The sequence below is a fragment of the Rhincodon typus genome, chromosome 34, assembly GCF_021869965.1.
Source record: "Rhincodon typus isolate 14 chromosome 34, sRhiTyp1.1, whole genome shotgun sequence".
Lineage (NCBI taxonomy): Eukaryota > Metazoa > Chordata > Chondrichthyes > Orectolobiformes > Rhincodontidae > Rhincodon > Rhincodon typus.
Window position 1 is genome coordinate 4361708 of NC_063365.1, and position 14218 is coordinate 4375925.

General features: G+C 46.5%; 1 protein-coding gene across 1 annotated transcript; it reads right to left on the reverse strand.

Moving 5' to 3' along the window:
- Positions 1–2019: 2019 nt before the first annotated feature.
- LOC109918253 (carbohydrate sulfotransferase 3) lies at positions 2020–8850 on the reverse strand. Its single transcript, XM_020518154.2, has 2 exons — positions 8632–8850; positions 2020–3241 (listed from the first exon to the last, which is right to left on the reverse strand). Exons 1-2 carry the CDS (start codon positions 8715–8717, stop codon positions 2020–2022), a joined length of 1308 nt encoding a protein of 435 aa, XP_020373743.2. The 5' UTR covers positions 8718–8850.
- Between the last annotated feature and the right edge of the window lie 5368 nt (positions 8851–14218).

Sequence of the window (14218 nt, forward strand, 5' to 3'; positions counted from 1 at the left end):
TTTGCTAGTCCACCGTAACATGGATGATAGTAAAATGTAGGGTATGTAGGGTAGTTTGATCTTAGTAGGATAATAGGTCGGCACAACATCGTGAGCCGAAGGGCTTGTACTGCGCTGTACTGTTCAATGTTCTATGTTCCACCCACTTAAGCAGGGCCTGTGAAGAAAATGAGTGTTTTCCACTGTAATGTGGTTTGGGTGTCAGATGCTGGGAATTTGAATCCAATAAAAAAATTATCTGGATTCAAGGATCTAATGATGACCATCATTGGGGAAAACACCAGACATTCACTAATGTCCTTTAGGGAAGGAAACTGCCATCCTTACCTAGTCTGGTCTACATGTGACTCCAGATCCACAGCAATGTGGTTGACTCTTACTGCCAGGACACAGCACCCCGAGGGTCATTAGGGATGGGCACCAAATGCTGGCCATGCCAGAATTCCCATACTCCACGGATGAAAACAAAACAGGCCCATTATCTATTTTCTATTTCACATTCAGGCAAGGCACAGATTCCAATCTGAATGCATTGGTATTTCCCGATAATTTAAAGGACAGAGCAGCATTAAAGTTCCATGGGGAAGTGTACAACACCCTGTGTTACTGGGCATCAGAGGCTGGGGGATTCCAATTCGGTGCGCTAGGCTGCAAAGTCTAGAATCTAGTGAAATGTAGCTCTCACTTTTAAAAATCGGGTAAGGATCGATGTTTCTGTATCACTGTCACTCCAAAACTCCTTGCTGGATGCGCAGGTTTGGTTAAAATTGCCACTCAGTGTTAGCCCTGCCAATAGAAATTTCTAGAAACAGTTCCCCATACCTGAGAGATTAACATAGCTAGCACAGGGAATGCCAGAGAAACAGAGTTGACGTTTTGAGTCTGGTATGGCTTTTTCTTCACAATAACACAACTGCTCAGCCAGAGACATTCAGTTGGGAAATCTCTTAACTGATGGTGATCTGTTGCTCCTGGACCAATACTTGGAGTGTAACACGAGGATTGTGTTAAATTCTTAGCACGTGTATCCACTTGTTGCTTCTTGAAGCCTCCAGTTGTCTGTCATATCCTACTAGGCACCTATTGTACACCCTGAGAAGGAGGGAGAACCTCAAAAAATCAAAACAAAGCATTTTGTTAACGGGTCTGTGTAACCAATTCATTCTTGGACCAGTGTGTGCTCTGCCACATAGATTACAATAGCATCTAGACTGACATAAAAGTCCAAATAGAACATATGTCAGAGTTATCCTGTTCAGACACATAGAAACTCCCACCTACTCCCATTTAGAAAGAAATCAAATACTATTTTCCTGCTTGCAAAAGAAAAAAATTGGTGGATATCCCAAAAATGTAGCTCTAAAACCTCAAACATATACTGCAGCCCCCTCGAATTTAAACTCCAATGTAAAATCAATGTCTCAAAAATAGAATCTTCAAGTCCTAAAGCCAACTGTATTTTAGGATGAAAAGACTCGTTGAAATTCTATTAAAATATTCTATAACTTAAAACTGAAATGGATTCAAGCCCTCTTCTATAATTTGATAATTCAATCTAAAGGCAAAATTCAATACAAATAAGATTTAAGTTTCTCTGTAACCCTGTCTCACACCCTACTCTAACACCACACTAAATCTTTATAAAATCAAGTCATAAAAATAATCTTTTTTTTCTCCTTAATAAATAAATCTCTCATTTTGCGTGTGTTTAATAAATCTGTGTTCCCATTGTCAACTGTTCTTCCAGCGACTGTCTCGCTGTTTGCAGGTGCCTTCAAAGGGCCATTGCACATCTAGGGTTTGTCCTGCACTTATTATTTTCTGTCAGGAGGTTAAAACTGGAATCTGAAAGTCTGCGAATGGTGAGCCGTTGGTTGATGCAGCAATTTCCAGCCAGGTTTGCAGCTGCAGATGCCTGGCTCTCCTCCGTCACCCCTCCAACCCCACTTGCACCAACCTCACCCTCCCCCACCCCTTAAAATCCTCTCCCCCACCCCCAGCCCCGACCGCCCACCCGAGTTAAGCCATTCCAAAGTGTCTCCTCTCTTCCAGCAGGCTGGCCGATCGGTTTGCTAGAGTCTCCGCGTCTTTGGCCAGTTTGTAGCCAAAGAGTTTCATGGTTGGTTCACACACCTTCTGGACCACCTCGGCGATCTTGAAGGGCAGGGTGAGCCGCCACTTCTCAAACTGCTCCGAGGAGTTCTTATGTGTCGAGTAGAGGTTGTCACTGCCAGGCGAGCTCTGGGTGTTGATGTAGATCCACTTCTTCACCTCCGAGGTGATGGGAATGCCGGCGAAGCGGTACATCTCGTGCGCTTTCTTCATGGGCTCCAAGGCGACATCCTCATACCGCATCAGCATGAAGCGGTCCTTGAGCCAGGGGGGCTGACTGAGGCCTAGCTGAGCCGACGCCCGCAGGTTCTCACAGTTGCCGCGCAGTTTGCCGAGCTCCTCGTCGTCCGGCACCACCCCCTGATCGGCCCACTTCTTCCAGGCCTCGTACTTGCTGGGGAAGGCCACCATGCGGGAGGCCAGCACGGCGCGGGGGTCGCGCACCAGCTGGATTACCCTCAGGTCAATGCGGAAGTCTTCCACCAGTGGCCTCAGGAACTCCAACTGCCTCAGCCGCACCGTTTTCATGGCAACGTGCTGCTTCTGCAGGCAGGCCTGCATCGCCAGCGTCATGTTGAGTAGGCCGCAGCGGCGCAGACGGCACGGGAAGCGCTCGCTGGAGCCCCGCTTGGGCGGTGTGCACACGGGGCCCTCACACAGCGACCGGCTAGAGCCACGCCGGAACAGGAAGGCGGTGACGTGGCGATCGGGCATGGGCAGTAGGAAGTTCTCCAGCACGTACATGTCGCACAGCATCAGCTGCTGCACCACATCGCGGTAGACGATGGATGAGGCCACCGCGTTGGCGCCCTTCGGCTCGAAGGTCACTGTCCTCTCTACGTGCCACAGGGGCTCGAACAGGTAGAAGATGTTGCTGTTCTGGTTGAAGAACTCTCCCACGAAGGACGAACCTGTCCTCGTCGTCGCCATCAGGATCAGGTGCTTCCTACCTGAAGGCTCCTGTGTGTCTTCCCACTTGATGGCAGCCTGTGGCAATACACAGTTCAGGACAGATGAGCTGGTGCTCGCAAGTAGTGAGTCATTCTCTGTCAGCACCCGGGCTGAAATGGTGTTGTTTAACCCCACAACATCCACCTGCGGGAATTTCAACGTTAACTTGTCAGAAACCCTGAGGGAGAAAAAAAAACTTGGCATCAATAGAATAAAATCGTTTGATCTTATGAATACAACTAACTGATTGTCCAGGAAGAACAGTGGGGTTGTGGGGTGAGAGGGGGGGTTCAGTTGCGTGGAAAATTAGAAAATCAAAGCTAAATATAAAATTGCAGGCTAGCGAGAGTGGCTGATTGTTACCAGAAATTAAAAGGAATGGACAGAAAGTGTAACTAGAGGGGCACAGGTTTAAGGTGAGAGGAGAAAGGTTTAAAAGGGACCTGAGAGGCAAGTCTTTTTTCATCCAGGGGGTGGTTCTTATGTGGAATGAACTGCCAGAGGAAGTGGTAGAGGTACAATTATATTTAAAAGACATTTGGACAGGTACATGGATAGGAAAAGTTTAAAAGGATGTGGAACAAACACAGGCAAATGAGACGAGCTCAGTTTTGGAAATCTGGTCAGCATCTGTTTCCGCTCTGTATACGTCTATGACTCTATGTGTGAAGGTCACATCGCACCAAGAAATCAGAACAAGTGTCGGGCAATTTGATGATGGAACAAACTTTGTATCTTTGTGCACAAAACATTTGGAATAAGGCAGATGAACTGACGGTGTAGAGCGAGGTAAATGAATATGATTTCATCGCCATTTCGGAAACATGGTTACAACATGAAAACTGCAACTTAACATTCAGGGGAAGGACGGGAGGGATGGAAAAGTGGTGAGGTAGCACGGTTAATAAGAGATGAAATGAGCACAGCTGTGAGAGTCAATTTAGGTGCAGATGATTTAGACTCCATCTGGGCAGAGGTAAGAAACAGCAAGGGAAAGAAGGCATTGCTAGACACCCAACAATAGTCAGTCTATGGGAAAGGCTACAAATCAACAAGTAATAGGAGCATGTAAAAAGAACAGTGCAATAATTATGGATAATTAATCTTCATATTGATTAGGTTAACCAAGTTGGAAAGTTAGAAACTACAATAACAAATTCATAGAGTGCATTAGGGATAGTTTCTGAGAACAATGTGGTACTCTCCAATCTGTAGGAACTGTTCCAGAATCTTGGACGATAACCACCAATGCATCGCTATTTCTTGGTCCACCAGTACTCTGGGATATAGATCACCAGGCCCTGGGAATTAATTTGCCTTCAATTCCATCAATTTCCCCAACCCTATTTCCTAAATAATATTGATTTTCTTCAATTCCTCTGTCTCACTAAATCTTGCCTTCCCTTGGTATGCTATTTATCTCTCCCTTGTAAACACAGAACCAAAGTATGTATTTAGTTGGTCAGCCATTTCTTTGTTCCCAATTTTAAATTCCACTGTTTCTCACTGTAAGGAATTTATATTTGTCTTTTACTTTTGGTTCTTGTGTTCCTCACAAGCTCGCTGTCTTACTCTACTTTCCCTTTCTTTTTGAATACTTTTGTCTTCCTTTCCTGAATTCTGAAGTGTTGCTGCTCCTCAGGTCTGTTGTATGTGTATGTCTCTTCCTTGGTTCTAATTGCAAGCCATGGTTTGGCCATCTTTCCCATTTTACTTTTGAACAAAGATTGAACAATTGTTGCAACTTGCCACTGTTACATATAGATGATGAATCATTGAGAGTGAGACAATCACGTGGTTTCATTATGTGAGCAGTAATCCAGCCCCTGTGCTTTCAAATCTGACTGTATTTGTTCGAGAATATGCAAACTGAGAGCCAAATGTCAGCAAGGAAGCTCCCCACCATCAACATCCTGGGGACAGCACTGACCAGAAACTGCCATGTGAATTCCGCACACATTAAAGATTACAGAGGCTGGATATCCTGTAGGAAAAGATCCATCTCCACACCTACCAAAGCCTTTCCAGCAGCTTCAGGGCACAAATCGGGGGTGTGACTGAACGTTCTCCACTGCAGCCATGTCTATGAATACAGATCGGATAAAGAAATCTGCCTAGCAACAGGCAATGAATACTGGCCTTGCTAATTAGGATGAAAACAAATTCTGGACACATGGGTATTCGAAATAGAATCTATTGATAGACAAGTACTAATCCTGGGACCAATTGATAGATTGGGATGACATTGAACAAAAACCAGAAAATCTTTGAAATGTGCCACAACCAATCGACTGGCATCTGAGCAAGGAAGGCTCATGCCGAGGGCGTATCTTGCACCAGGCCTTTTGGTTCGATTTGTTTTAGTCACAGTTTACTGAAACTATTTGAAACAAGACTTGTTCATTAACATCATCCTACTTCAACCAATTCCATCGTCTATAGCTCATCTGTGTGATCTATGTCAAGGGCTCAATCACTAGCAGTAGGAATGGGAAAAGGTTTCAGTTTGGATAAGAACAGGATTAGGCCATTCAGCCTCTCAATTCTGCTATACCTCTGATTTGAACAAGGTAGATCTGTACCTTAAGCCCATCAGAAATAGGAACAGGAGTAGGCTGTTCGGCCCCTTGAGCCTGCTCTGCCATTCAATCGGTTTATGTAATTTATTATTGTCACATTTACCAAAGTACAGTGCAAAATATTGTTTTGTATGCTATCCAGACAAATCATAAGTACACCAGGGTAATAGAACAGAATGTGGAATATAGCGTTACAGCTACAGAGAAGGCACAGAGAAAGATCAACTCTAATATATGAAAGCTCCGTTCATAAGCCTGATAACAGCGGGGAAGAAGCTGTTCTTGAATCTGTCGGTATGTGTTTTCAAACTTTTCTACCTTCTACCCGATGGAAGAGGGTGGAAGAGAGTATAACCGGGGTGGGAGGAGAGTCTTTCAATGATGCTGGCTGCTTTCCCGAGGCAGCGGGAAGTGTAGACAGAGTCAGTGGAAGGAAGGCTGGTTTGTGTGATGGACTGGGCTGTGTTCACAACTCTCTGTAGTTTGCTGCAGTCTTGGACAGAGCAGTTGCCATACCAAGCTGCGATGCATCCGGTTAGGATGCTTTCTATGGTGCACCTAGAAAAATTGGTAAGAATCATTGTGGACATGATGAATTTCCTTAGCCTTCTGAGGACGTAGAGGCGTGGGTGTGCTTTCTTAACTGTAGTGTCGATATGGATGGACCAGGACAGATTGTTGGTGATATTTACTAGTAAGAGCTTGAAGCTTTCAACCATCTCCACCTCAGCACGATTGATGCAGACAGGGGCGTGCCCTCCACTCTGTTTCCCAAAGTCGATGACCAGCTCCTTAATGCTGACATTATGATTCTACTCCCACACAGCACAAGTTGGGCATTGGTTGGGAAGAGGGCAGGAATGCTACCCAATCAGATCCTACCTTCTCCTCCTGGTCACTCAGTGTGAAGGTCATCACCCTGCCGTCAAATTGGTTTACTCCAGCATTTCACTTCCACCAGTTATCTTTTTGTATACGTCATTGGACTAAAATAAGGAGTTGTGTTTGGAACTCATTTCATGACCTCAGGATGTCTGAAACTACATGACGGGCAATAATGAAGGATAAATGCTGACAGCATTTTTAATGCAGTCCATGTGTGTTTACACGAGGCTGTTGACAACGTCGCACAAGGCAGACGGGGTCAAAAATTAAAAACCCAAATGATCCGAGGGACAACTGCAAGTTGGATCCAAAACTTGGCTCAGTACCAGGAAGCATTTTGTAATGGTCAACAAGGTGGTCATGTGATAGCCCACATGGGTCAGTACAAGGGCTCTTTTTTTATGTTTATTATCAATGATGAAGACTGAAACATTGGGATCCATGATTAACAATTGATCGAAACTTTGTGATTGACAGTGAGGAAGAAGGTTATGGACCACAGGGTGATTTAGTGGACACTAGGTTGGATGGTGGCTGAAAGATGGCAAATGGAGTCAGTTCAGAGCAGCTCAAACCAGGTGAAGGAATGCAGAATAAATGCTGGGATCGTAAATAGTGCAGTGTCTCTGCAGGGGAGCAGACCAGTTCCAATAAGGTGGCTATGGGAGACTTCGTTATCCGAGACATGGGGCTAAATCTTGCTGTTTTTACAAAGTGTCAACTTTGCCAAGTTTCATGAAGGATTTCTCTCTGCAAAGCCTAGCCAATCATCTCTTAGCCATATCTTCCCAGACTCACCTCACTGACTACCTACCCACCATCATGGCAAGCCCATCGTCTAACTCTAGCCTCATTCTGCCACTGTAACCTGGTAATAATTTACCACTGTCAAGATATCTTGGAATGAACCAGCATCCCCGGCACCAGTGCCATCTTTAAAAGGCCATTGTGGACCTGGACACGGTATTGTCGGTCCGAGGCTGCCCCACATGCTTCCTGACATTTGGCTCAGACGTGTCAGAGAAGGCAAGGCTGTTGCCATGCTCTGCGGGCAAGGACCTGGAAGTCATGGTGGATGGATGGGTGCAGAGGCAGGGTGTCCTCTTCCCTCAGGAGCAGCAGTGGAGGCCACAGGCAAAAAGATCTTGTCAGCCTGGTACAAGGTTGTAACCTGGGTCAGGTTGGAAATGGCCACCACTGTAGGAAGAATGCCAATGACCTTCTTCACTCCGCCAGTGTAACTGCCACCATACCTCACACTCACTCTGCCAACACGCCCACCTCCCACCAAGCCTCATGGTCTACCACTCTCCCTATTACCAGGAACATTTTCCCTCGCTCGATCCCACCCTCTGACCCTGCGTGCCCTCTGTGCTGCCCACTCACTTGCTCAGGACAACTCCCCACCTACTGCAACAGCTGTCTACCTACTTTCATCTCCTGTAATTCCTACCTCTCCCTCTTTTCCCAGCAGGAAAACAGTCCACAACAGAGCAGAAAGGCCCAAGATGGGTTGTGGGTTACCTGCTACTTAGTTGCTCACCATGTATCTGGAAAGCATCCTGACTCTAACTGCCCCAAGAGCTGAATGACCATATCCAAGCCCCTGGACTTGTTTTGGAGGCTGACCTTGACTCTGTGTGCCAGGAATCCCTGACAGAAGGCTAGCCCACATGACATGACTGAGGACTGTTTACAACCATGATAAACTTTCCTCAATTGTTTTTGTGGACAGGCACTGAGGAGTCAGGAGGTGATTTATTCACTGCAGAATTCCCACCTCTGACCTGTTTGTGTTGACACAATATTTGTACGGCTAGTCCAGTTCAGACTAAATAAAAACCGAAAGAACTGTGGATTCTGTAAATCCGGGACAAAGGCAGAAGTTGCTGGAAAAGCTCAGCAGGTCTGGCAGCATCTGTGCGGAAAAATCAGAGATAACGTTTCGGATCCGGTGAGCAGAAATGTTAATTCTGACTTTTTCTTCACAGATGCTGCCAGACCAGCTGATCTTTTCTGGCAACTTCTGTTCCTGTTCTAGTTCAGACTAACCCTACCATTACACAAGATGTAGCGTATATAAATGGATGGAAAAACGATTTACCTTGAAATGATATTGTTTTCTTTCTCAATGATCACAAGAGCAGCAACAAAAAACAGAATAATTGCATATTTGCTCCTCATTCTCATTGCTACTGGCTGTGAGTGTGCTGTCCTGGTGTGGTTATTACACAGGGAGTCCCTGTGCACCCAGGTCCTCAGTTGTCTGTCAGCGATTCTGCAATGCCAGCTTCAGTGTGAGGGAAATGCCAGTCAACCATTGGAGGCATCTGTCACATCAGCTTCTCCCACTTTCCGGTGACAGCACGCTGTACTGCAGAGTGAACACAGAGAAGCAGAGTTAGCATTCTGCCGGTGCCAGGACACTAGCTGGGCACTTACATCTAGATGCCAACACTGAAGGTTCCCGAAACACGACCTTCACCCTCTAATCCCTTCATCCAGCCACACACCGTGATTGGTTACTCGATGCACATCTGGCCCTCCCTGCCAGTCACCCAGCCATCGATCATTTCCCAACACCTCGTCATCGCCAGATAATGATTGACCGGCTATTCCAGAAAAAAAGTTTTCTTCCCCAGTTCCTGGAGCTTATCGGTGACAAGGTCTCAGCCCCAGAAAGGGATGCAGGCATTTAAAAAAAAACTAAATGCTGTTTTTCCCTTCATTCCCCACCCCCCACCACCGACCCCACCCTGTCGTGATTTGCAGCAGTTGCTCAAGGAGACTTTAAATCTTTAATTCCTGCAGACACAAGGCCAAAATTAGAGGGTTGGCAGCTATGTCCATTCTCATGTTTAAAAGCTCTTTCCTTCTCTCTTCTGTCTATTTAATTATAAAATTACAGCAGCACTGTACTTGCCAAAACAAGCTGGATCAAGATCAACTGTGATCGACTGGTAGAATTCACAAAGAAGTTAATGGCAGTCTTTTGATTGTAATTCCTCATCCCCCCACCATGCTGGGTGATGCAGTGGCTCAGTGGTTAGCATTGCTGCCTCACAGCACCAGGGAGCTGGGTTCGATCCCACCCGTGGGCGACTGTCTGTGTGGAGTTTGCACATTCTCCCCGTGTCTGCGTGGGTTTCCTCCGGGTGCTCCGGTTTCCTCCCACAGTTCACAAGTGGGAGGTTAGGGTAGATTGCCCAAAGTGTCCAGGGGTATGCAGGCTAGGTGGATTAGCCATGGCAAATGTGGAGTTACAAGGATAGGGGATAGGGGATGGGGGTTGGTCTGGGTAGGTTGCTCTTCAGCAGGGCAGTGTGGACTCAATGGGCCGAATGGCCTGCTTCCACAGTGCAGAGATTCTGTGCTGTTGTCGCACACTGAGACTAAGGAAAGCAAAACCTTAATTAAAAAGAAACATTGCCTGGATAGTCGCTTCTCTTCCTGAAGTATCTCAGGGAAACTTCCAGAAAGTGCTCAGTCAGAAACTGTCTGAGCATCAGGCAAGACATGGAGCACTCTGGTATGGCCTTGGCTCTACGCTGAATGTAGTTTGGATCTCACTTTGGGTAACTGCTGTAATTTCTGGATTGGGAGGTTTCCCTCTACCCATGAGTGACTTCGATCTGACCACAACAGGTTACTTCAACCCTATAGTACATCCCACACTTTGTGGTCAGTACCTCCCTCTTGCACAGACGGACTCTCTTCTCAGACTTACACATGACTGCTGATGTCCCTGTTACATCGTGATACAAAGCACAATCTCTTTATGATAATGATTAACCGATGATTTTATGACATTTCTATAAATGAGCCTTGCGACTGTCTGTGTGGAGTTTGCACATTCTCCGCATGTCTGCGTGGGTTTCCTCCGGGTGCTCCCGTTTCCTCCCACAGTCCGCAAGTGCACAGGTTAGGGTGGATTGGCCATGATAGATTGCCCATTTGCAGGCCAAAGTGATCCCATTAGGTTTAGTAACTTGACTATAAAATGCCAGATTCCTGAGTACACTTAATTATACACTACAATGTTGTGAGGTTTTGTGAAATGCTCTTTAATCTGCTCTCTCAAGTTGTTCCCATTACAAAACGCTTCAATTTAGTAAAAACAGCAAATTGCAGCAGAAATGGAGGGTTTGAGACATAAAAATAGACTGGAAAGACTGAATAGACAGGAACAGCACCTCATATTTCACTTGGGAACCCTGCAGCCCAATGGTGTCAATGTGGACTTCACAAGCTTCAAAATCTCCCCTCCCCCTACCGCATCGCAAAACCAGCCCAGCTCGTCTCCACCTCCCTAACCTGTCCTTCCTCCCACCTATCCCCTCCTCCCACCTCAAGCCTCATCCTCACCTCAATGATCTGTCCGTCTTCCCTTGACTGACCTATCCCCTCCCTAACTCTCCACCTACACTCACCTTTACTGGCTCCATCCCCGCCTCCTTGACCTGTCCGTCTCCTCTCCACCCACCTGCTCCTTTATCCATCTTTCATCTGCCTCCCCCTCTCTCTCCATTTATTTCAGAATCCCCTTCCCCTCCCCCATTTCTGAAGAAGGGTCCAGACCCGAAAGGCCTGCTCCTCTGATGTTGCTTGGCCTGCTGTGTTCATCCAGCTCTACATCTTGCTATCTCTGGAAAGACTGCGACTTTTTTTACTAGAGCGTAGGAGGTTGAGGGATGACCTCACAGAGGTTTATAAAATCACGAGGGGCATAGATAAGGCGAGAGCAAGGGTCTTTTCCCTAGGTGAGGAAGGGGGTGTATTTTTAAGATAAGAGAAGAAAGATTTAAAAAGGACATGAGGGGCAAATTTTTTACACAGAGAGTGGTTTGTACGTGGAATGAACTGCCAGAGGAAGTGGTGGATGAGGGTACAGTTACAACGTTCAAAAGACATTTGGATAAGTTCATGAATAGGAAAGGTTTGGAGGGATATGGGCCAAGCACAGGCAGTTGGGACTAGTTTAGTTTGGCAACATGAGCAGCATGGACTGGTTGGACCGAAAGGTCTGTTTCTGTGCTGTACGACTCTATGACTCTATAAATGATACGTTTCTCCTTAAATCTTGGTATTTATTTCAGATTTTTAACATCCGCAGTATTTTGCTTTTAATCAATTTATACAGCGCAGTTTAACAGAATAAAACACCAAGAAACTCAAGAGTGCTCCCAAATAGAGGTTTTAATTTTTTTGTCGAACATACTCTGAAGAATGCAATTCAAAATTTGGAAGAAGGATCTACGAATGGATATATTGATTTAAAGACCTGGCTTCATCCATCATAAATTCTAAAGTAGCGATGTTTGCCGATAATTGCACAATGTTCAGCACTATTCACGACTCCTCAGATACTGAAACAGTCCATGTCCAAATGCAACAAGATATAGACAATATCCAGGCTTGGGCTGACAAGTGGAAAGTAATATTCGCACCACATAAATCCCAGGCAATGACCATCTCTGATAAGAGACAATGTAGTCACTGTCCCTTGACATGAAATGGTGTTACTATCACTGAATCCCTCACTATCAACATCCTGGGGGTTACCATCAACCAGAAATTCAACTGGACTCACCACATAACTACAATGGCTACAAGTGCAGGTCAGGAATACTGTGGCGAGTAACTCATCTCCTGACTCCCCAGAACCTGTCCACCATCTGCAAGGCACAAGTCAGGAGTGTGACTCCCCACTTGCCTGGATGAGTGCCGCCCCAACAACACTCAAGAAGCTTGACACCATCCAGGATGAAAGGTTCACTGGCATCACATCACATCACCCACCATTGATGCTCAATAGCAGCTAATAATCCACTGTCTACAAGATGTACTGCAGAAATTAACTAAAGATCCTTAGATAGCACCTTCCATACCTACAATCTCTACCCTCTAGAAGGACAAGGACAGCAGATACAGCACAGAATCCAAGTTCCCCTCCAAGCCACTCACCATCCTGACTTGGAAATATATCGCTGTTCCTTCAGTGTCGCTGGGTCAAAATCCAAGAATTCCCCCTCTAAGGGCATTGATGCTCAACCAACAGTACTTGGGCTGCAGTGGTTCAAGAAGGCAGCTCACCACCACCTTCTCTAGGGCACCTACAGATAAGTAAAAAACACTGACCCAGCCAGCGACGCCCATTCCTCACGAAAGAATTTTAAAAACCCTCTCCTTAGCCTCTGGAGCACTCTTTCCGACCCACTGCCCAGTTCTCCTTCCTTGTCCCATTGCGAGGGATGGAACCTGAAATTGACTGAAACTCCTTCGAGAAACATCGCTGGGCCTTTGGGCAAGACTCTTGGAGACCAAGGGGGTGTAGGAACCAAGGTGGACAAGTGCCCAAGCTGGCAGCATCATCCAGTATAACTGGTTTGCCAACACCATCCCACTGCCCCACAAATGGTAGGAAAGCCAAGTTAGAGGTGGGACAACCAATTGTCAACAAGCAGCAGATAATCGAGTTCACAAGAGGTTGCTTAATGTTCCTTTCCAGAGCTAACTGTAATTTTCCAGGCAGGCCCCAAGCAGAGGGAGGGGCACCTTTCACTGCACTGGAACCCCACCCTTGCACCCACCTTCAGAAGGTGCTTCCATCATCAGGCTCAGAGGAAGGCATGGCCCACATCAGCCCGTGGAGGGGGGAGCGGCGGGGTGTTGTAGATGTTGGGGGAGGCTATGTTTCTCAGGCAGGGCGGGGGTCATCACTGGAGAGATGCCGACTGAGCCTCCTGTTTCAAGAACACAACGTTCTTAATTGGGAGGGTGGGTGCCCTATGGCCAATATATTTAATCAGCCAGGGAGTCAGGGTTATGGGGACAAGGCAGAAAAAGTGGAGCTGAGGATGCTCAGACCGGCCATGATCTCACTGAATGGCGCAGCAAACCTGATGGGCTGACTGGCCTTACGGTCAACAACTGGCCAAGGCACAGAATTAACCAATAGGAAGGGTTTAGAAGGATATGGGACTAAGTCAGATTGGGATATCTGGTCGGTGCAGATGTGTTGGATTGAAGGATCTGCTACTGTGCTCCACGACTCTATGACTGCACCTGGCATCATGCAGGGGTCAGGCCCCCGGTTAGAACATAAGAATATAGAACAGTACAACACAGTACAGGCCCTTCAGCCCACAATGTTGTGTCGACCTATTATCTTACTCTAAGATCAAACCACCCTGCATACCCTACATTTTACTATCATCCAAGTGCCTATCCAAGAGTCGCTTAAATGTCTCTTATGTATCTGACTCTACTACCACCGCTGGCAGTGCATTCCACGCACCCACCACTCTCTGTGTAAAGAACCTACCTCTGGGATCTCCCCTATACCTTCCTCCAATCACCTTAAAATTATGTCCCCTCGTGATAGCCATTTCCGCCCTGCGAAAAAGTCTCTGGCTATCCACTCTATGCCTCTCATCATCTTGTACACTTCTAGCAAGTCACCTCTCATCCTTCTTCACTCCAGTCAACCTTTCCACATAAGACCTGCCCTTCATTCCAGGCAGCTTCCTGGTAAACCTCCTCTACACTCTCTCTAAAGCTTCCACATCCTTCCCATAATGAGGATTTTACACAGAGAGTGGTTTGTACATGGAATGAGGGTTTTACAGAGCTGCATGATAACCTCACAGCTCTTAAACTCAATTCCCCTGCCAATGAAAGCCAACACACCA

What these genes read in the sequence shown, in the direction of transcription:
- LOC109918253 (XM_020518154.2), bottom strand. Translation starts at nt 8,717, where the DNA reads ATGAGAATGAGGAGCAAATATGCAATTATTCTGTTTTTTGTTGCTGCT. An exon ending in GAAAACAATATCATTTCAAG is followed by an intron (nt 3,242 to 8,631) that starts GTAAATCGTTTT and finishes TTTCTCCCTCAG; the next exon opens with GGTTTCTGACAAGTTAACGT.